This window comes from Pseudonaja textilis, chromosome 3 (genome assembly GCF_049901715.1).
Source record: "Pseudonaja textilis isolate UNSWEBS1 chromosome 3, rPseTex1.2, whole genome shotgun sequence".
Classification (NCBI taxonomy): Eukaryota; Metazoa; Chordata; class Lepidosauria; order Squamata; family Elapidae; genus Pseudonaja; species Pseudonaja textilis.
This window is the reverse complement of record NC_141992.1, coordinates 198,874,748-198,897,202: the sequence shown is the minus strand read 5'-3', so window position 1 is coordinate 198,897,202 and position 22,455 is coordinate 198,874,748. Positions and strand designations below refer to the sequence as shown.

General features: G+C 50.5%; 1 protein-coding gene across 1 annotated transcript in view; it reads right to left on the bottom strand.

Annotated features, from left to right (window-relative positions):
- The window catches only part of ZC3H3 (zinc finger CCCH-type containing 3), a 222,971-nt gene that overhangs the window by 6,544 nt on the left and 193,972 nt on the right, over window positions 1–22,455 (bottom strand). Inside the window, exons 10-11 of the mRNA XM_087931831.1 lie at window positions 11,016–11,185; window positions 5,169–5,341 (exon numbers count right to left, since the gene is read on the bottom strand). Coding sequence (XP_087787957.1) covers window positions 5,169–5,341; window positions 11,016–11,185 — 343 coding nt within the window. The remainder of the gene's footprint in view (window positions 1–5,168; window positions 5,342–11,015; window positions 11,186–22,455) is intronic.

The window sequence follows — 22,455 nt, the reverse complement described above, 5'->3', positions numbered from 1 at the left end:
GGGAGCAAGACGGAGGGCGCCGGGCCAGGACGGCGAGGCGGCTTGGAGGAAAACCGGAGCAGGTCCTGCTGAGCTGGTGGGGCTGCTTTGCCAGGGAGAGCCGTGCGCTTCCGGCGACCGAGACGTCCTTCCGTGAAAACCAACCGGCCTCCTTCGGGCCCTTGGGAGGAAGGAAGGCAGGAGGACTGGCCCTAAGAGTTGTTCGTGGAGGTTCTCCGTCCTCCAGGCCATGGTTGTCCCAAAGGTGCCTTTTTTCGTTTTCTCCCCCCAAGAGGCAGCTGGGCTTCCTTGGTTTTTCTTGGAAGACGTTTCGCTTCTCCTCCAAGAAGCTTCTTCAGCTCTGACTGGACAGTGGAGGATGGGAGGATGGAGACTCCTTGCAGACAGAGCCGGTCATTTGCGTCCTTTTTTTTGGAGAGCGGTTGAGGCCGCTTGGGGGTTTGTCTTGTGTCCTCAGGGTCACCTGAGCGGTGGAAATGGATTCGACTGCAACGCGGTCCTTTCTGCGGTTCCAAGGAGGCTCCACACCCCCATTTGCACCACTCAGGTGACCCTGAGGACGCAGACGAACCTCCCAGTGGCCTCAACGACTCTCTACAAGGAGTACAACTGCTTCCATTCCCCGCCATCCGGTCAGAGCTGAAGGAGCTTCTTGGATGAGAAGCGAAATGTCTTCAAAGAAAAAAAACCCAGAAAAATCCAGTTGCTGTTTGATAAAAAAAGCACCTTTGGCACAAAACCAGGATCTAGAGGATGGAGAATCTCCATAGACCTAAAGTTTGGCCAAGCTTTCCCATCGGCCCTGAGGACATGACGCAGGTGAGCTGCAGATCTATCCAAGACTGCTCCTACCACCATAAGATCTAGGGTACTAATACCACTCTGTAAAGCCTTAGTAAGGCCACACCTAGAGTCCTGCATCCAGTTTTGGTCACCACATTATAAAAAAAGAGGTTGAGACTCTAGAAAAAGTGCAGAGAAGAGCAACCAGGAGGATTGAGGGACTGGAGGCTAAAACATACGATGGACGGTGGCAGGAACCGGGCCTGGCTAGTCTAGGGAAGAGAAGGACCAGGGGAGACAGGATAGCGGTCTTCCAGTATTTGAGGGGCTGCCATACAGAGGAGGAAGGGGTCGAGCTATTTTCCAAAGCACCCAAAGGCCAGGCAAGGAATAATAATGGATGGAAACTGATCAAGGAGAGATTTAAATAAGGATAAACTTTCCGATAGTGAGAGCAATCGACCGATGGAACAGAAGTTGCCTTTGGAAGTTGTGGGAGCTTCATCCCTGGAGGCTTTCAAGAAAGAGACTGGACTGCCATCTGTCAGGGATGGTTGTAGGGTCTCCTGCTTGGGTGGGGGGGGTTGGACTAGATGACCTCCAAGGTCCCTTCCAACTCTGATTATCTGTTATTATTTGTTATCTGTAGATCAGCAGAAGCTGCAGCCTGGGGGTCTCGGGGTCCCCTCACAGAGGAGCCCAGGTGGCTCAAGAGGACGCTCTTCCAGGTGTGACAGGTGAGCCCTAGGGCAGGGCAGGGAGACCCAAGACCTGGTGGCCAAGTTCTCTCCGCTGAAACCCAAAAGGTAAACGGCCCAAATAAAAAAAAAACCCCGGAAGCCTCTCTTGAATTTTCCAAAGCGAAAGCGATTTTTGGGGTTGAGCGTGCTCAGCGGAGCCCTTAAAAGAGAGAGAGAAAGAGAGAGAGAGAGAAAGAGAGAGAGAGGAAAAGTCTGGAGCCAGCATCTCCCATTAACGTTACGACCGTGAAATATGACAATAAAATGATGGCCGTATGGCGGCCGATTGTGCCGCCCGCCCATCAGACCCTCCCCAAGAGTTGCCAGGGGTTGATCCTCACTCCGAAAGACCAGATTGCGGTAAAATGTTTCCAGAGAGGGCCGTTGCTGGCCCCCCCTCCCTAAAACCCTCTTCCCTCCCTTAAACAAGGCCGAGCGGGGGAGCCGCTTGCAAAAGACAATCCCACCCCCCCTTCGCCCCCTCCCACAACCATCGATCGCTGGGAGAGGGAAGGAAGGGACCCCCCTCCCCTGCCTTCCTTCCCTCCAACATCTGCTCCCAGCTGCGATCTTCCTGAACAAATTAACTAAAATGGGTGCTTTCTAATTAAATTAGCACTCGATTGGAAGGGGCCGGTGGGTGCATTCGGTGACAATTGGGGGGTGGGGGAGAGAGAGAGATATCAAACCATCAGGAGATTGTGTATGGGGAGGGAGAGAGGGGGAGGAGAAAGAGAGAAAGAGATCAGCTGTGGCTGGCACAAAAGCCGTTTACCTGCAAGGTGAGTTACCTGTGGAGGAGCACAAGAGGTTTGGCTTCCCTGCGCCAGGAGAAATAGAAGTGGAGCTCCCCCCCCCACCCCAAAAGGGGTCTGGTAGGGGTCCATATGGGAAAAGGAGGGCTAGACAGGTCGTTCCACCTGTGTGGGATGGAAGCTGCCATCAGAGATTTAATGTGCAGGTGGTTGGACAGCCAACTTCAAGGTGTGGTCCTTAGGTTGGTCCGGGCACATGTGGGTGGAGATATTCGGTGGGCAGACATCTCATCGCCCTGACAGGTAACATCACCAGGGCTAGGAGGGAGGGAGGTTTGCTCTCACAGTCCCTTCTGATGAGGCCGCCTCGTTGGGTCACGGGAAACATCTCCGTCAAAATTACCAAGCTCAGAGAGAATCAAGGACATCCTTCTCCTCCCAAACGCCCTAGCACTGTTGCGGTTACTTAGTAGGGTAATGAAAGGTCTGCAAGAAACAGCCAAGCTCAGAGATCATCCAGCACCTCACATTCCTCTTCCTCCTCTTTTCCATAAACACCACTCCTTCCAGCACTGATGTTACTTAGTAGGGTAATGAAACGCCTACAACATCAAGTTCAGAGAACCCCAAAGGCCACCGAGCCTCCTCCTCTTCCCCTCCACAAGCTCCCCTCCCTTCTAGCACTGATGGTGTTATCTAGTTGGGTCATGAAATGTCTGCAAGAAAACCACCCAGTTCAGAGAGCACCGAGGACCCCACAGTCCCCCTCCTTCTCCTCCTCCTCTCCACAAGCTCCGCTCCCTTCTGGAACTGATGAAGTTACTTAGTAGGATCATGAAACGTCTGCAGGAAAGCAACCAAGCTCAGAGAACACCGAGCCTCGTCCTCCTCCCCGCCTTCGTTTTCTTCTTCCCTGTCCTCCTCCTCCTCCTCCTCCTCCTCCTCCTCCTCCTCCTCTCCACACACCCCACTCCCTTCTAGCCTTGATGATGTTTCCTAGTTGGGTAAGGAAACCTCTGCAAGAAAAGCAATCAGAGACCACAAAGGACCTTACAAGTACAAATATTTTCTTCTCAAGAAGAAACTGCCTGTCCTTCTGTGAGAAGTCAGGAAAGAAGGAAGGAAGGAAGGAAGGAAGGAAGGAAGGAAGGAAGGAAGGAAGGAAGGAAGGAAGGAAGGAAAGAAACAAAAAAAAAAAGAAAAAGAAAAGGAAGGAAGGGAGGGAGGGAGAGAGAAAAAGAAAAGGAAGGAAGGAAGGGAAGAAAGAAAGGGAAGGAAGGAAGTAAAAAAGGAAGGAAGGAAGAAAAAGAAAGAAAGAAAAAGGAAGGGAGAGAGAGAGAAAGAAAAAGAAAGAGAAAGAAAGAAAGAGAAGGAAGGAAGGAAAAACAGAAGGAAGAAAGAAAAAGAAAGAAGAGGGAAAGAAAAAGAAAGGGAAGGAAGGAAGGAAGGAAGGAAGGAAGGAAAGAAAGAGAAAGAAAGAGAAAAAGAGAAAAAAAGGAAGGAAGGAAGGAAGGAAGGAAAGAAGGAAGGAAGGAAGGAAGGGAGAGAAAAAAGAAAAGGAAGGAAGGAAGGAAGAAAGAGAGGAAGGAAGGAAGAAAGGGAAGGAACAAAGAAAAAGAAAGAAAGAAAGAAAGAAAGAAAGAAAGAAAGAAGGGAGGGAGAGAGAAAGAAAAAGAAAGAAAGAAAGAAAGAGAAGGAAGGAAGGAAGGAAGAAAGAAAAAGAAAGAAGGGAGAAAGAAAAAGAAAAGGAAGGAAGGAAGAAAAAGAAAGAAAGAAAGAAAGAAAAAGAAAGAGAAGAAAGAAAGAGAAGGAAGGAAGGAAGGAAGAAAGAAAAAGAAAGAAGGGAGAAAGAAAAAAGAAAAGGAAGGAAGGAAGGAAGGAAGGAAGGAAGAAAGAAAGAAAGAAAGAAAGAAAGAAAGAAAGAAAGAAAGAAAGAAAGAAAGAAAGAAAGAAAGAAAGGGAACAAAAGCCATTTTTCATAAGAAAGCCAACCTTACTTGGTGCCTGGGGTAGAACTTACCTGCAGCCACTGGCAACAAACCAGGTTTCTTTCTTTCTCTTCTACATTTAGAGACCACCGTTAATTCCCCCCCAGGAGTCAGAGGGGGACTTACTCTACACTTCCTTGGCCTAAATGGGGTACAGGAGCCCCAGGGCGAAACCGTGGAACAGAGACGGGCTTGGAGATGTCCAAAGGAGAGAGATGACCGAGGACGGAGGGGAGGAGCAGAGAGAAAAGGGGGAAATTTCTCCTCCGATTTATTCCCTCCATTTCTCAGCTTTCCTTCTTGGCCAAATAGGCCTCCGCTCCGGTTTCTACTCTTCTACACCAGGTGTCCAGACTTTTCGGGCCCCTTTAAGATCTGCGGACTTCAACTCCCAGAATTCCCTAGCCAGCTTTGCTTGTGTAGGGGTTGTTATTTATTTATTTATTTATTTATTTGTACATCGAATTTTGTTTTCCAGCCAAGGACAGCTGTGTTTTAAACGGATAAATTGGTAAACTTTGGTAGGCGGGGCAGGATTTGGGATGCCGTAAAGCAGGCGCCTCCAAACGTGGCCGCTTTAAGGTGGGTGGACTTCAACTCCCAGAATCCCCCAGTCAGGTCGATTCTGGGAGTTGAAGGCCTGTGAACTCTCAACTCCCAGAATCGACCTGACCGGGGATTCTGGGAGTTGGAAGTTCACAGGCCTTCCAGTTGTCAAAAGTTGTTCTACGCAAGGAATCCAGAAGTGGTGAGGGCTCCAATCTTGGCTTGGGGCTTGGACTAGAAAGACCCTCAAGGCCCCCACCCCGCCAGCTCTACTCTGAATTGCAAGGTTGCTGCTTTGTCCTCTCTACGGACGCTCGGCCCCAATGGGTCGAGGGGCTGCTGCCCCTATGGTCTACCTGCTTCTTCCCCAGTTCTCTCCGACTTGGGGCCCTCCTCCCGGGGGGAGGCGGGGGGCGACTGGAGAGAGATGAACGACGGCTGCTTGGTCAGTCGGGCGTTTTGAGAGATGATTCTCGGCTGCCAGAGGGCTCCCGCGGTGGCTCCTTCCTCCTCTTCCTCCTCTTTTCGCCTGCAAGAGAGAGAAAGAAAGAGATCGGCCGGTCGCTTGTCTGGAATGGTATAGGTTCTCCTGCTCGAGCGGCGGGCTGGACTAGACGACCTCTGAGGTCCCTTCCAACTCTTATTCTATGATTCTGTAAGGGACTCCTGCCTGAGCAGGGGGTTGGACTAGATGACCTACAAGGTCCCTTCCAACTGTGTTAATCTGATAGGTAGGTAGGTAGGTAGGTACCCTGTTTCTCCAACGATACGGCCTCCCCCAATAGGAAGTCCCAGCACGTTTTATAGGCATGAAATGAAATGAAGCTCCTCCCCCCCAAATTAAGGCCTATATTAAAACATGCGAAATGGGGCGGGGGGGGAATGGCAGGGGGGGGGGGCTTGCTGTTAGGAAGCACTTTTGTTGCACACCCGGATATGGTGCTGCCTGTGTTGACCCCGATACAAAGGGCCCCACCAATGCCGAGGTCAACGTCCAAGCCGTCGCCGCCCACCCACCCGAAAATGCAAGGGGGGGGGGAAATTAAGTCACCCCCAGAAAGACGGCCTAGCCATTTTTGGGGGGCTCAAAAAAAATAAAAATAAGACCCGGCCTTATTATATGAGAAACACAGGTAGGTAGGTAGGTAGGTAGGTAGGTAGGAAGGAAGGAAGGAAGGAAGGAAGGAAGGAAGGAAGGAAGGAAGGAAGTTAGTTAGTTGTGGGAGCTTCATCACTGGAGGCTTTCAAGAAAAGATTGGACTGCCATCTGTCAGAAATGGTGTAGGGTCTCCTGCTGGGGGGGTTGGACTAGATGACCTACAAGGTCCCTTTCAACGGTGTTAATCTGATAGACAGATAGGTAGGTAGGTAGGTAGGTAGGAAGGAAGGAAGGAAGGAAGGAAGGAAGGAATAAAGAAAGAAAGAAAGAACGTAAGTAAGTAAGTAATTTGTGGGAGCTTCATCACTGGAGGCTTTCCAGAAGAGACTGGACTGCCAGAAATGGGGTAGGGGCTCCTGTGTGGGCGGGAGGGTGGGACTAGATGACCTCCAAGGTCCCTTCCAACTCTTGTCATTCGGGGGAGACTCCTAGCTCAAGAGGCGGTTGAGTTAGCTCTGGCTCCGGCTGTGACTGCTGCCCTCTCCCTCCCCTCCGGCCTCAGCCCTTCCCTTTCGGCCACCTGGCCGCCCTTTCAGCCCCCCCCCCAAGAGGTCAGGTGGAGGAGAGGGGAGGCTCGCCACTTAATGTGACGCAGTTTGACGTCCCCGACTTGGCAGCCGCCGCTAATCAAGACGGAGGAGGGAAGGGTGCTATTTAAGAGCCCTTCTTCTCACCTAACCCTCCCTGGATCGCGGGTGGGGAGGGGGGGGTGTCTTTGGGCCAGCTCCTCGTCTTCCCTCTTGCCCTGATGGATTCCTGCCTGCCTCCCCCTCCCCTCCCCAGGCACATTCTAACCTAAATAAGAGCAAGGGGGTATTTTCTGCCTCATTTGACACGGAGGGGGTTTACGTCGTTGCCCTGAATTAACTCAGCCAGGTGTGTGTGTGTGTCTGGGTATTTGCGTGGCATCGCCTGGGCACTGCCATACAAGGAGGGTTGGGGGTCTTTGGAGCTTTCCCTGGGACCGATATAGAGGCAGAAGGAAGAGAGAGGGAAGGGGTGGAGGGTTTGGGGAGGGGGTTGTGGGAGGCCCAAGCTCCTTTCCAGGTGGGTACAATGGGGTTATCCCCCTAAGCATGGGGAGATCTGGGGCTGAGCTCTTAAGGCAGGATTTTGCCACCTCCACCACTTTAAGATGGCTGGACTTCAACTCCCAGAATTCCCCAGCCAGCAAAAGCCGCCAGACTTAAAATGGCGGAGGTTGAAATACAGGCGCGGGTAGGCCTAGACCAAGGAGTCTGCAAACCTGGCAGCTTTAAGACTTGTAGACTTCAACTCCCAGAATCCCTGAGCTAACACGACTGGAGGAAGGATTCTGGGAATTGAAGTCCGCCAGACTTAAAATGGCGGAGGTTGAAATACAGGCGCGGGTAGGCCTAGACCAAGGAGTCTGCAAACCTGGCAGCTTTAAGACTTGTGGACTTCAACTCCCAGAATCCCTGAGCTAACATGACTGGAGGAAGGATTCTGGGAATTGAAGTCCGCCAGACTTAAAATGGCGGAGGTTGAAATACAGGCGCGGGTAGGCCTAGACCAAGGAGTCTGCAAACCTGGCAGCTTTAAGACTTGTGGACTTCAACTCCCAGAATCCCTGAGCTAACATGACTGGAGGAAGGATTCTGGGAATTGAAGTCCGCCAGACTTAAAATGGCAGAGGTTGAAATACAGGCCTGGGTAGGCCTAGACCCGTAAGGGCGAACCTATGGCACGCGTGTCGCAGAGCCATTTGTGCGGGGACACGAGCCCCAGCCAAACTTACCTGCACTGCCTCCCAGCTGATTTGGGGCCTGTTTGAGGCCCTTTCCATACTCCCAGAGGCTTGAGGGAAGCCTCTGCAGCCTCGGGAGGCCGAAAAACAGGCCTGCTGGAAATACCGGAAGTGCCCATTTTCAGCCTCTGCAGCCTTTGGAGGTCGAAAAGTGGGCCCAGTTTGTCATTTCTGGTATGGGAGCCCCAAAAGGTTCGCCACCATTGGCCTAGACAGGGAGCCTTCAAATTCGGCACCTTTCAGACTTGTGGACTTCAACTCCCACAATTCCTGAGCTAACATGACTGGAGGAGGGATTCTGGGAGTTGAAGTCCACAAGTCTTAAAGCTGCCAAGTTTGAAGAACCCTGGCCTAGACGTACAGCAGTGACCGTTTAGTGACCGTTCAAAGTTACCACGGTGCTGGAAAAAAAAAAGGGACTGATGACTGCTTTTTCACACTTAGCGACCGTTGCAGTTGTCCCCAGAGTCACACAATCAAATTTCAGAGGCTTGGCAAATGACTCATATTCACGATGGTTGCAGCATCCTGGGGGTGTGTGTCATGCGATCCTCTTTTGTGACCAGCAAAGCCAGATTCACTTAACAACCGCGTCCCTCATTTGAACAACTGCAGGGATTCACCTGACGGATTATAAGACCTTCGTAGTCCCTTCCAACCCAGTCATTCAATGATTCCGTAAGGGTTTCCTGCCTGAGGAGGGGGCTGGACTAGAAGACCTCCGAGGTCCCTTCCCACCCTTTCATTCTATGATTCTCTAAGGGTCTCCTGCTTTTGGCAGGGGGCTGGACTAGAAGACCTCCTTCCCAGGGAGGGTTTTTGTTCCTGGTTGGTCGCTGCCTTCTTTGCAGAGGCCCCCTCGCTCCCGTGCGCTTGCCTGGCCCGGCCCCAAAGGCCAAGCAATGGGAGGGAGAGGGACGTGGTGGACGAGAGGGTCACACCTGTCTCCTGTGGCTTCTCGTCTCGGCCGGGAAGATTTGCAGGTCACCCGGATCTCCTTTGTGGTTCCCCTTGTTGGAATCTGATTTGGTGATGGGTGCGGAGGATGGATGGGTAGTTTTTACTTATTGCCGGGAAGCCTGGAGCTTTCAGATTCGGGATTCCCCAGATGTGCCAGGTGACTACCCAAATAAAAAAAACTGAACTTTGGAAAGGATGCCTGTCTCGGGGTTATTTGTTGGAGTGGACCTTTTCTGGAACGCCGACACCTGCTGCAATTCACTGGTCCTCTCTTGAGTTATCCCACATGGAATTGTCCCCAGGCGAGTTGTTCCAGTTGTCCGAGACCCCCGTTCAAACACCTTCCTCTTTTCAGGTTCCCACCATGGCTCCGGGGCCAACTGTCAAGCTCTGAATGCTGTTTTTTGCTCTTTCGCCCGAGAGGGGGTGGGTGGAGGGCGAGGAAGAATGAAAGGTTAGACTCTCGGCAACGAGACAATAGCCGTGGGAACCAAGGACACTTCTGCAGGTGTCTGCCAGAGCCAAAAAAGACTTTCTCATGACAATATTAAGAAACACGATCGGACGATTGTGACCTGGCCTAATAATGTTGGGGTTAGCTGGCAGCAGGTGCGGACGGCTGAGGAGAGCGAGGACTCAGGTGAGGGGCCAGGACCGTCAGGGAGTGGACTGCTGCCTTCAGAGATGGTGGGGGCTGGCAGCAGCGATGAGGAGGTTCCCGAGGAGCCTGTGCCAAGGATTGCTCGCAGGAAAGAAAAGCTGCAGCAGCACGGGCGACTCGGGAGTGAGGCTGCAAGGTGACGGCCCCTCCTTCAAGAAGATAAAAGCCTGCTGTGAAACTAACCTTCTTTGCAGAAGGCAAAGACGTTTTGAAACTCCAGCCTCGTGGATATTCTAGTATCCTGAGTTTGTATTTGAAGATTCTTGTATCGTAAATTATTTCTTGTCTGTTATCTTTTGGCAAGTCTTGCACAGTTTGGCAAGGCTTGTGCTCATCACAGCTAACTATTTTGTAAAAGCCTTACAAGGTTTCTGTTCGGATTGTGTTTGATTTGTCGGAAAAGGGCGTGGGGGTCAGAACAAATAAGGAGAGGGAGAATCTATACTTTTAACAACACGGGTTTGTGCAGGAAATAGCTAGAGCTGGTTTTGCTTTCGTACATGCCGAAATGATGGGCTCAATAAAGCTTTGCATAAGGAGATTGGATCGTCTCCTCCCCCAGTCATGTTAGCTCGGGAATTCTGGGAGTTGGAAGTCCACCAGCCTTAAACTTGCCAAGTCGGAAGACCCTTGCTCTATTCTGTCTGTCTGTCTGTCTGTCTATCCTATTCTACTCTATCCATCTTTCTATCTATTCTACCTCTTTCTCTATCTATCCATCTTTCTATCTATTCTACCTCTTTCTCTATCTATCCATCTTTCTATCTATTCTACCTCTCTTTATCTATCTATCTATCTATCTATCTATCTATCTATCTATCTATCTATCTATCTATCTATCATCTATCTATCCTATCTTTCTCTCTCTCTCTCTCTATTCTATCTATCTCTCTTTATCTATTCCAGAATTCCTCCTCCAGTCATGTTAGCTTGGGAATTCTGGGAGTTGGAAGTCCACCAGCCTTAAACTTGCCAAGTCAGAAGACCCTTGCTCTATTCTGTCTGTCTGTCTGTCTCTCTATCCTATTCTATTCTATCCATCTTTCTATCTATTCTACCTCTCTTTATCTATCTATCTATCTATCTATCTATCTATCTATCTATCTATCTATCTATCTATCCTATCCTATCCTATCCTATCCTATCCTATCCTATCCTATCCTATCCATCCTATCTTTCTCTCTCGCTCTTGCTATTCTATCTATCTCTCTTTATCTATTCCAGAATTCCTCCTCCAGTCATGTTAGCTCAGGAATTCTGGGAGTTGGAAGTCCACCAGCCTTAAACTTGCCAAGTCGGAAGACCCTTGCTCTATTCTGTCTGTCTGTCTGTCTCTCTATCCTATCCTATTCTATTCTATCCATCTTTCTATCCATTCTACCTCTCTTTATCTATCCATCTTTCTATCTATTCTCTCTCTCTCTCTCTCTCTCTCTCTCTCTCTCTTCTATCTCTCTCTCTCTCTCTATTCCAGAATTCCTCCTCCAGTCATGTTAGCTCAGGAATTCTGGGAGTCGGAAGCCCACCAGCCTTAAACGTGCCACGTTTGAAGACCCTTGACCAAGAAGAGTAGCAGCGAGGCCAGCCTGGCCATGGGAAAGAAACCCGATTTTTTTCTGACGGTTCCCAGGCTCCTCCCAGAGGAGCCTCATTACCTCCAAATCCGCTTTGCATAGTTCCCCTGCTCAGGTGGGCAGGAGTCTCTGGCGCTGGCTTGCTTGGCCAGGTGCTTCTTCTGGGGATGCTGGAGTTTGCATTGGGAGCCCTTGGGGCAGACGCCGTGCTTGGAGAAGTCCGGGCACACCAGCGTGTGCTTCTTCTTGCACTGAAAAGGAAGACAACAAGAGCCGCCGTGAACCCACAACCTACGGAGGGCCTTCTGGAAAGGTCTCCAGAGAAGGAACTCAAGCATTCAGGGAGCTGCTCAAATAGCTGAGGTGGCTTCCTGCCAGCTTGGAGGAGCTGAGAAGCTAAACGGGGACAAACAACGTCCAGCATCAACGCGTTACGGCCAACTAACATTACCAAATAACCTTTTATGGGCTACAAAAACAAAAAACACCACACAATTAACACGGCTGGTTCCAAGTCTTGAATTGCATGTTCAACCAGGTCTACGTTGATGCAGGAAGTGCAAGGCACACAACTGCTAGAGCATGTGTGTGTGTGTGTGTGTGTGTGTGTATAAGTTTGATGCTTCGCTGTGAGCCCAATTTGAGCTGAACCCACACGTCGAAAAGGCCAAGGCGACTTTTAGAGTTGAATGTGGTGGTAAATGTCACAAGTCGTTTTCACCTTATAAACATTCGTTTTAGTGGACCGTTTGAAGTTCCGACGGCACCGGAAAAAAAAAAGTGACTTATGATCGTTTTCACACTTGCGACCATTGCACCGTCCCCCATGGTCACGTGATCTCAATTTGGATAGCACTAGCACGTAGACTTATATACCACTTCAGAATGCTTTACAGCCCTTTCTCTGCAGTTTACCGAGTCGGCCTCCGGCCCCCAACAATCTGGATCCTCATTTTATTGACCTTGAAAGGCTGGGTCGACCTTGAGCCAGTCAGTCAGGATCGAACCGCTGGCAGTGGGCAGAATTAGCCTGCAATACTGTATTCGAAGCACTGCGCCGCCAACGGCTCCTGCTTGGCAAACTGGCATGTACTTATGGCGGTTGCTATGTCCCTGGGGGAGGTCAGGCGGTCCCCTTTTGCGACCATCTGACAAGGAAAGCGCATGGAGAAGCCAGATTCACTCAACGACTGCAGCGTTTCACTCAACAACAGCAGACAGAAAGGTCGGAAAAGAGGGGAAGAGTCACTGAACCGCTGTCTCGCTTAGCCGCAGAAATTTTGGGTTCAACCGTGGTCGCAAAGTGAGGACTACCTGTATTCTCCTACTGACTCAATTGGAAAAATAACGAGAGTGAAACCAATCCATTTTCCTATCAGGATTAAACCAGGATCAATCTCCACGCTGGAAAAACGGCGCCAGAAAAACAGTCTTATAAGGCAGGGTCTCCAACCTTGGCTACTTTACGCCTGGAAGACTTCAACTCCCAGAGTTGAAGTCCGCCAGGCTTAAAGTGGCCAAAGTTGGAGAGCCCTGTTATAAGGCAGTCACCCCGTCACCTGTTGATATTTCAAAGGGAAAACCATGAACGGAAGCGCATCAAAAACTCCCGGAAGGAAATGTACCTATGAAACTAGTGAAAACAAGGGATTGGCACCTAGCAGGCCTGGTGGACTAGGACTTATGGGAAATGTAGTCCAACTTCTTCAGAGGGCAGAGCTGAGGAAGGTTGAAGTTAGCTGGCTGGGGTATGCTGGTCTGAGAGGTCTGAAAAGTTGCCAAGGTTGGACACCCCTGAACTAGTGCATTTCCCCTGAAAATAAGACCTGGTCTTGCCGGTATATTAATATTTGCGCCAAAAGATCCACTAAGGGCTTATTTTCTAGTTAGGGCTTATTTTCAGGGAAACACGGTATATAAACTCTGGCTCAGGAACTGCAGAGACTGTATATAGCAGTGGTCCCCAACCACCGGGCCCCGGACCGGTACCGGTCCGTGGGTCATTTTGTACCGGGCCGCCTATTTTGCTTGGGCGCCGCCATCTTGTTTCGACGGTGCTTGAGAAAGTGCTTCCGGGGGATCTTGTCGGTCGTCGGTTGGAAAGCGGCGTTTGGATGCTGAAGGAATCCTCGCGCCTTTAGTTTTGTCGAAGGGGGGAGCGGCGGCTTCGAACGAAGAGCCGTCCTGATGGCGGTGGAGTCTCGCGTTACTCAGGAGGAGATTAAGAAAGAGCCCAAAAAGCCCATCGACCGTGAGAAGGTACAAAGGAGGAGTTGAAGGTGGCGGGGGACGGCTGGCTGGCCGGTCGCTCGGCTTGCCTTGCCTTGGTCGTGCGTGCTGATGCCGGTACCGGTCCGTGGATCATTTTGTACTGGGCCGTGATACAAAAAAGGTTGAGGACCACTGGTATATAGACACTATGATGGCATTCCTTCTGAGTTTGTTTCGAAGGCTGATATTTTTCAGCCACCGAGTTGGAGTGAATGGACGGCTTGGACCCAAAAGAATTGCTGGACTGCCAGGACAGGCTGGGAGGGAAGCGATAGAATTAAGCCCAGGCCCAAAAATGTCCAGGGGTAGGATTGGGGGCACTTCATTTCAGGAGAAGTGACCACTCATGATCCAAGTTGGCTGCATCAACAGAGGGCTAGAATCAACATCAGATGAAGTGTTAAATACCGCTTTGCAAGGCCTCGGTAAGGCCAGATTTGGAATACTGCGTGCAGTTTTGGTGGCCACGATGTAAAAAAAGATGTTGATACTTTAGAACAGGGGGGGTCCCCAAACTTGGCAGCATCGCTGGCTGAGGAATTCTGGAAATTCAAGTCCACAAGTCTTAAAAAGTTGCCAAGTTTGGAGACTTCTCCTCTAGAAAGAGGGCAGAGAAGAGCAACAAAGGTGATATGGGGACTGGAGGCTAAAACAGATGAAGAATCGTTGCTGGAATTGGTTATGTCTAGTTTGATGAAAAGAAGGACCAAGGGTGACAGGATAGCAGTGTTGCAAAATCTCAGGGGCTGCCCCAAAGAAGAGGGAGTCAAGCTATTCTCCAAAGCCCCTGAAGGCAGCATAGATGGTAACTCAATAGTCGTAACTGTGAGAGGGATCTTGGACAATCAATCACTTAAATATGAGCCAGCCACGTGCAGCAGCAGCCCAAAAGGCCAATGCAATCCTAGGGTACATAAACAGAGGACTAGAATCAAGATCACGTGAAATGTTAATACCATTTTATGTGGCCTTAGTAAGGCCACACCTAGAGTCCTGCATCCAGTTTTGGTCACCATGCTATAAAAAAGATGTTGAGACTCTAGAAAGAGGGCAGAGAAGAGCAACCAGGACGATGAGGGGACTGGAGGCAAAAACGTATGAAAAACGGTTGCAGGAACTGGGCCAGGCTGGTCTAGGGAAGAGAAGGACCAGGGGAGACAGGAGAGCAGCCTTCCAGTATTTGAGGGGCCGTCACAAAAAAGAGGGGGACAATTTATTCTCCAAAGCGAGACAAAAAGCAATAGATGGAAAACTTATCCCGGAGAAATCCAACCTAGAAAAAGAATGACTATTGGGAATTCCCCATCCTCCAGGTCACAGTTGTCCCAACTGGGCTTTCTGGTTTTTCTTTGAAGACTTTTCGCTTCTCATCCACAACTTCAGATAACAGATAATCAGAGTGGGAAGGGACCTTGTAGGTCATCTAGTCCAACCCCCTGCCCAAGCAGGAGACCCTACATCATTCCTGACGAATGGCAGTCCAGTCTCTTCTTGAAAGCCTCCAGTGATGAAGCCCAGCTGAAGAAATTTCAAGGGGTGAGAAGCGAAACGAAGAAAAGAAAAACCAGGAAGTCTAGTTGTCTCTTTTTTTGGGATGGGGTGGGGGGTGAAGCACTTTTGGGACAACCTAAAAATAAGGAGAAATTTCCTGGCATGGAGAAGAATGGATTATTTAGTGGCACGGCTTGCCCTCAGAAGTTTTGGAGGTTTTCAAGAGATCGGATCGCCGTTGGACTGGAATGGCACAAGGGTTGCTCCTGCGTGAGGAGAGGGCTGGGCTAGAAGATCTCTAGGTTCCCTCCCGACCGTCATGCTCTTTGCGAGAGGACCAGAGGGAATTGGGATGTCCTAAAGCCCCGCCACGCTTGGCAAGCTGAAAACGTGACCAAATATGGGCAGAGAAAAAAAAAGACGGAGACAGGACGACGGGTCAGAGTAATACGGGAAGACGTTACCTCGAAATGCGCGGGGGGGCTAAATTTACACCTATGTGGTCTGCTTACAAACCCGAACCTTTGAAGCGCCTCCTTCTGCACGCCTGGCTCATCCGTCAAAGAGTCCTGGCTGGTTGGCGAGGAAGGGCGTCCTCGGAGGCTTACGGAGCTCATCCATCCGGCGCAGCGCTCCCACAATGCCGCCGACAGAGCCTTGAGACCCCCTCACACACACACAACAGCGGGGCAGAGCCCAAGGCCCCCGCATTCTGGCCCGCTCGGCCTAACCCTCTGGTCTGAGCCACCTGAGAAAGGTGGAGCGGCCCACGGAGGGATGAGAGAGAGAGGCTCCGACGGATGTTTAAAAGCTCATTTTTTGGGGGGGGTGAGGTGGGGAGTCCCTGGACGTGACTCTTCCGCGGCTGCCTAAGTTGAGCGGGAGGAAGCTGCCCACCTCTTCGTGGCGACGACAATTCAATCCCTCTGACGTCAAGGGACAGGCTGCTCCGGGGAGACGGGAGTGGCAGAGAAAGCGTGTCCGTGCCAGGCAAGCTAAAAATACAGGTGCCCCCTCGCCCTCCCTGGCTGGGTGCCCCCAACCTCCCTCCCTGTTGGAAATTGAAGATGCTGCCTCGGTCCCCCCGGTGACGAGGGCTTTTCCTCCCCTTGAACCTGTTCGAATCTTTGGCCTGGGGAGGATCAGGCATCCTGGCAGTCTCACCCAGGAAAATATGTAACCCTGCCCGGGTAACAAGGGAACGGGGATCTGTTGACCAGCTTCTCCGCTGTACCCAAAGGAAAACCAAGCGAGCGGCCAGCCTATTCTGGGAGTTGTGCCCTCTGCCCGCAGGGTTCCAATGACGCCATCGCTTGGCTTACAGAAGAAGAAGAAGAAGGGGGCCTCCGGAGGTCTTCCAGTCCAGCCCTCGCTCAAGCAGGAGAGTTTTCCAACCTTGGGAACTGTTAAAAAACTTTTGAGGCTGGCTGGGGGAATTCTGGGAGTTGAAGCCCACAAGTCTTGGAGGTTCCCAAGGTTGGACACTTCTGTCCTATTCCAATCTGGACGAAGGGCTGTCCAGCCTCTTTCCAATCAAACTTTCAAGGGTGGTTCTCTCACAGTCACTGGGAGGGGGATCTCGGAGTCTTAGTGGACAACCAGCTAAACAGGAGCCAGCCGTGTGCAGCGGCAACCAAAAAAGCCAATGCAATCCTAAACTGCATTAACAGAGGGATACAACTGAGGTCCAGGGAGGTACTAATACCACTCTGTAAAGCCTTAGTAAGGCCACATCGAGAGTCCTGCGTCCAGTTTTGGTCACCACATTATAAAAAAAAGATGTTGAGACTCTAGAAAGAGTGCAGAGAAGAGCAACCAGGTTGATGAGGGGACTGGAGACTTAAATATACGATGAACGGTTGCAGGAAGTGGGCCTGGCTGGTCTAGGGAAGAGAAGGACCAGGGGAGACAGGAGAGCAGACTTCCAATATTTGAGGGGCTGCCATACAGAGAAGGAAGGGGGTCAAGCTATTCTCCAAGGCCCCGGAAGGCCAGAGAAGGAATAATGGATGGAAACTGATCAAGGAGAGATTCAACCTGGAAATAAGGAGAACTTTTCCGACTATGAGAGCAATCAACCCATGGAACAGAAGTTGCCTTCGGAAGTGGTGGGAGCTTCATCCCTGGAGGCTATCAAGAAGAGACTGGACTGCCCTCGGTCAGAAATGGTGTAGGGTCTCCCGCTTGGGTGGGGGGTTGGACCAGATGACCTCCAAGGTCCCTTCCAACTGTGATCATCTGTTATCTGGTTGTCCCAAAGGTGTTTTTTTTTTCCCCTCAAAAGGAAAACTGGACTTCCTTGGCTTTGTTAGTTTTCTTTGAAAAGGTTTCGCTTCTCATACAAGAAGCTTCTTCAGTTCTATGGAAGGACACTCCGATTCCCGCAATGGATGAACGGCTGCCAAAGTTGCTAAGATGGCTAAATTGACTGCTCTGATTAAAGGGGAAAAAAAAACCCACATGCACACACACACACACACACACAATTACTTTGGTTTCTACTTGGAAACCATTTCTGGACTTTGTGCAGAAAAAAAAAATGAACTTTTGATTTTGGATTTTACCGGTTCGATAGCTTTGTTGTTATAAAAGTGGCTAGTTTATACTTCTACGTCAAAGTCAAAAGTTGAGGTTTGATATTATTATTTTATTCTGTGGCACCGTCGGGAGTCGGAAGTTAAAGCCTTTTTTCTTTCTTTTCCCCTTTTTCGCTTCCCTTTGCGCTCCTCTATTTTTCTTACAATTCTCTTTTGTGTTTTTCTATTTTATATTAAAAAGTAGTAACAGTTAAAAAAAAGAAAGAAAGAAAGAAAGTTCTTCAGTCCTAAATGCAAGAAGGGTGGGGAACGGAAGGCTCCTTTGCCGTCGTCGTCAGCACTCAAGAATATAAATCCTTCCGTTCCCCACCGTTCAGGTAGAACCGAGGAAGCTTCTTGGATGAGAAGCAAAATGTCTTTAAAAGAAAATAACAAGCAAGTCCCGTTGCCTCTTGGGGTTAAAAAAAAAAAGCACTTTTGGGACAAGCATGATTTGGAAGACTGAGAATCTCTGCAGACTTTTAGCTACACAAGCTAAGAGGAGGGAATGGATTTCCAGAGAAAGACAAAATGGCAGGCAACGGGAAACCAGGAGCGCCACTCAGGTGACTCTGAGGACACAGAAGAGCCTCCAAGGGGCCTCAACGACCCTCTGAAAGGATGCAAACGACCAGCTGCGTCTGCAAGGAATGTAAATCCTTCCATTCCCCACCATCCAGTCAGACCCGAAGAAGCCTCAAGGGGTGAGAAGCGAAACGTCTGCAAAGAAAAACCCGAAAGTCCAGGTGCCTCTTGGGAAAAAATAAAGAGGACCTTTGGGTTGGAGAATCTCCACTGATGGAGCAGCGACAACTTCTGGAGGCAACCTGTCCCCCTGGTTAATTGTCCCCCACCGTGACAAAGTTTCTCCTTAGTTCCAGGTTGCTTCTTCCCTTGGTTAGTGTTTCCAAACGTTGTTTCTTGTGTCTGCCTTTTGGAAAATAAAGTTGGCCTCCTCTTCGTCTTTGGGGCAACCTTTCAAATACTGGAATACTGCCATCAGGTCATCCTTGGCCCTTCTTTTCTGGTAGCCTGGCCATACCCGGTTCCTGCCACCGTTCTTCATAGTCTTTGGTCTCTCGCATCCCGTCAATCCATCAGTAAGAGCAGAGCTGGAAGGGAGCTCAGAGGACATCTGGACCAGCCCCCTGCCCAAGCGGGAGACCCTACACCATTTCTGACAGGGGGGAGTCCAGTCTCTTCTTGAAAGCCTCCTGGGATGAAGAAAGCACCCACAACTTCCAGAGTCGAGGAGTTCCACTGGTTAATTGTCCTCACGATGAGGAAGTTTCTCCTTAGTTCCAGGTTGCTTCTTCCCTTGGTTAGTTTCCATCCATGGCTTCTTCTCCTGCCTTCAGGGGCCTTTGGAAGGTAGCTTGACCCTCCACTTCCCTGTGGAAGACCCTCAAAATATTGGAAGGCTGCTGTCACGTCACCCTCGACCTGACAACGGACCTTGGTTTGCCTCCGGTCCCTCGTTTGCCTCTTCCAGAACATTGTAGGGTGTCAATCAGGCCTGGGTGGGGGTGAAGAAGGAGGGGGTGGGGGAAGAGAGACACTCTGATCCCAGCCAGAAGAAACGCTGCCCTGCCACGCCTAACCAGAGATGCAAAACTGCATGCCGGGTAGAATGACGCGCCAAGGCGAAGCATCCACCGGCCTCTTGGGCAGTGGCCAACGAAACACAGAAATTCGATTACTGTGCGCCTCCCAGCATATCGGATGAGGTGAGGAGGAGGAGGAGGAGGAGGAGGGGAGGAGGAGGAGGAGGAGGGGAGGAGGAGGAGGAGGAGGGGGAGGAGGAGGAGGAGGAGGAGGAGGCGGCAGCTTCGAGGTGTAAGGGGGCCATCTCATTCTTGGAGATATTTGATCTGGTTCACCTGTCGGGGAAGCTAATTTTACCCCTCCGGCCAGATCCTGGATGGCTGCACTATAAAAAGGAAGAGCGAACATCTCGAAGGAGCATGAGAGAATCCAGCAGGAAGTTCAGGATAGGAAAGAGAGCTGGGGGAGGGGCAGAATGAGGGGGAGGGTTTTTCCCCCACACCCCCGATGCTGTGTCTTTTTTTTTTTTTAGATTGTTTTTAATTGCCGTTGTCAAAAATACAGATCTCCATCAGCGTCTGAACGACGTATTTGGCACTGAAAAATACATCCATCCCATATGCCAGAGGTGGGTATTTTGCAGGTTCTGACCGGTTCTGGAGAAACAGCCGTGGAAATTTTGAATAGTTCAGCGGAACCGGAAAAATACCACCTCCGACTGGAGATTTTACAATATCCTTCCGCTGCCACCCCCACAGAACCAGTAGTAAAAAATTTTTTTTGAATCCCACCACTGCCATAGGCATATATTTATAATCATGTTGATAATCGACTAAGGTCTCCTGCCTTATTGACCGTAGTCCTTCTCCCTAATCTTTATATCTGTTTTTTTAACCACTCGCACCATTTATCCCATACGGCGTAATATTTAGAGACTTCCTCGTCTTTCATTTCCAATGTCAGCTTATCCATTTCGACACATTCCAGTACTTTCTGTATGACTGAATCTTCTGAGGGGATATTGGCGCCTTCCCATAATTATGCGAAAGCAATTCCGGCTGCCGTCAAAATATGTAGTAGAATATACTTAATCTTGTTTTACTTATATCGGCCTGTAATCATTCCCAGTAAAAAGAGTTCAGTTTGGTGTTTGGTGACTTCTTGTAGCCAGTTTTTTTTTTTCAATTTTAACCCAATATTTCCTGGTCCCAGGGCATAGGCACTACGTAGGATAGAAGGCACCGTGTTGTGTCTTAGAGAAAAGCTGAGCGACGGGGTTGGAAGGGACCTTGGAGGTCTTCTAGTCCAGCCCCTGCTCAAGAAGGAAAACCTTAAACGTTCTGGACAAATAGCTGTCCACAATCTCTTCTTGAAAACTTCCAGTGATGGAGCAGCCATAACATCAGGAGGCCAGGTCTTAAAGCAATAAGGGAGGGGGCTCCCCAAACTTTTGGGTTTTCGGGCCCTGCCGAGGTTCAGAGGGATTCCCTGAGAGAATGGAGAGCCCCCCCCCCCACCCACAAAATCATCTTGCTGAGATGGGCTTCCCTACAACCCCTTGGGAGCCCAGGACCTGCCTCCAGAAGTTGTAGGGGACTGGTGGCCTGTCTGAATTGGTCTACTTGGCCTAGGGCAGAGATCTCCAAACTTGGCCACTTTAAGACTGGTGGGCTTCAACTCCCAGAACCCCAAACTTGGCCACTTTAAGACTGGTGGGCTTCAACTCCCAGAACCCCAAACCTGGCCATGTTAAGACTGGTGGGCTTCAACTCCCAGAACCCCAAACTTGGCCACTTTAAGACTGGTGGGCTTCAACTCCCAGAACCCCAAACTTGGCCGCTTTAAGACTGGTGGGCTTCAACTCCCAGAACCCCAAACCTGGCCATGTTAAGACTGGTGGGCTTCAACTCCCAGAACCCCAAACTTGGCCACTTTAAGACTGGTGGGCTTCAACTCCCAGAACCCAAACTTGGCCACTTTAAGACTGGTGGGCTTCAACTCCCAGAACATCAAACTTGGCCACTTTTAGACTGGTGGGCTTCAAATCCCAGAACCCCAAACTTGGCCACTTTAAGACTGGTGGGCTTCAACTCCCAGAACCCCAAACTTGGCCACTTTAAGACTGGTGGGCTTCAACTCCCAGAACCCCAAACCTGGCCATGTTAAGACTGGTGGGCTTCAACTCCCAGAACCCCAAACTTGGCCACGTTAAGACTGGTGGGCTTCAAATCCCAGAACCCCAAACTTGGCCACTTTAAGACTGGTGGGCTTCAACTCCCAGAACCCCAAACTTGGCCACATTAAGACAGGTGGGCTTCAACTCCCAGAATCTCAAACTTGGCCACATTAAGACTGGTGGGCTTCAACTCCCAGAACCTCAAACTTGGCCGCTTTAAGACTGGTGGGCTTCAACTCCCAGAACCCCAAACTTGGCCACATTAAGACAGGTGGGCTTCAACTCCCAGAACCCCAAACTTGGCCACGTTAAGACTGGTGGGCTTCAACTCCCAGAACCTCAAACTTGGCCGCTTTAAGACTGGTGGGCTTCAACTCCCGAATTCTCCAGCCAGCTGTGCTGACTGAGGAATTCTGGGAGTTGAAGTCCACCAGACTTAAAGTGGCCAAGTTTGGAGACTTCTACTCTAGAAAGAGGGCATAGAAGAGCAACAAAGAGGGTTTGAGGACTGGAAGCTAAAACATACAAAGAATAGTTGTTGGAACTGGGTATGTCTAGTGTGATGAAAAGAAGGACCAAGGGTGACAGGATAGCAGTGTTGCAACATCTCAGGGGCTGCCCCAAAGAAGAGGGAGTCAAGCTATTCTCCAAAGCCCCTGAAGGCAGCATAGATAGTAGCTCAATAGCAGTAACTGTGGGAGGGATCTTGGGATCCTAATGGACTATCACTTAAATATGAGCCAACAATGTAATAGCAGCAAAAAGTAATAGCAACAGCCAAAAGGGGTTAGGGAATTCTGGGAGTTGAAGTCCACCAGTCTTAAAGTGGCCAAGTTTGGGGACCGCTGGCCTAGGGTCTCCTGCTTGAGTAGGGGGCTGGACTAGAAGGCCTCCGAGGCCCCTTCCAACCCTGTCATCCTGCATTCTGCTGTGCCACCGTCTCGTATGCCCACCGAGCCAGGCCTTTCCTAGGAAGGCCTTTGGGGGAAAACGTGGGGGCCGGCCACACAAAAAAATGGCGAGTGGCAGAACAACAAGAACTGCATCCAACCCTCAAAGCTTTATTTCAGGAAGAGGTCGAGAGGCAGCTGGTCGAAAGAGGGATTGGCCTGGCATCCCCCTCTGGCAGCCGCCTGCCAACCGTGGGAATTCCTGGCTTCCGGCTCTTGCCAAGTCTGCCTGCACCCATTGCCCGCAGCCTTGCCTGGGCTGCAAGGAGAGGAGGAGGAGGAGGAGGAGGAGGAGGAGGAGGAGGAGGAGGAGGAGGAAGGGGGCACCTGCTCGGCTCACCACTCCTGAATTGGGAACCTGTCTCCGGGACACCGACCCATGGTGGCAAACGGGGGCGGGGAGAGGGAGAGAAGGAAGGAAGGAAGGAAGGAAGGAAGGAAGGAAGGAAGGAAGGAAGGAAGGAAGGAAGGGGAGGGGAGGGAGGGGAGGGAAAGGAAAGAGTAATGGAATG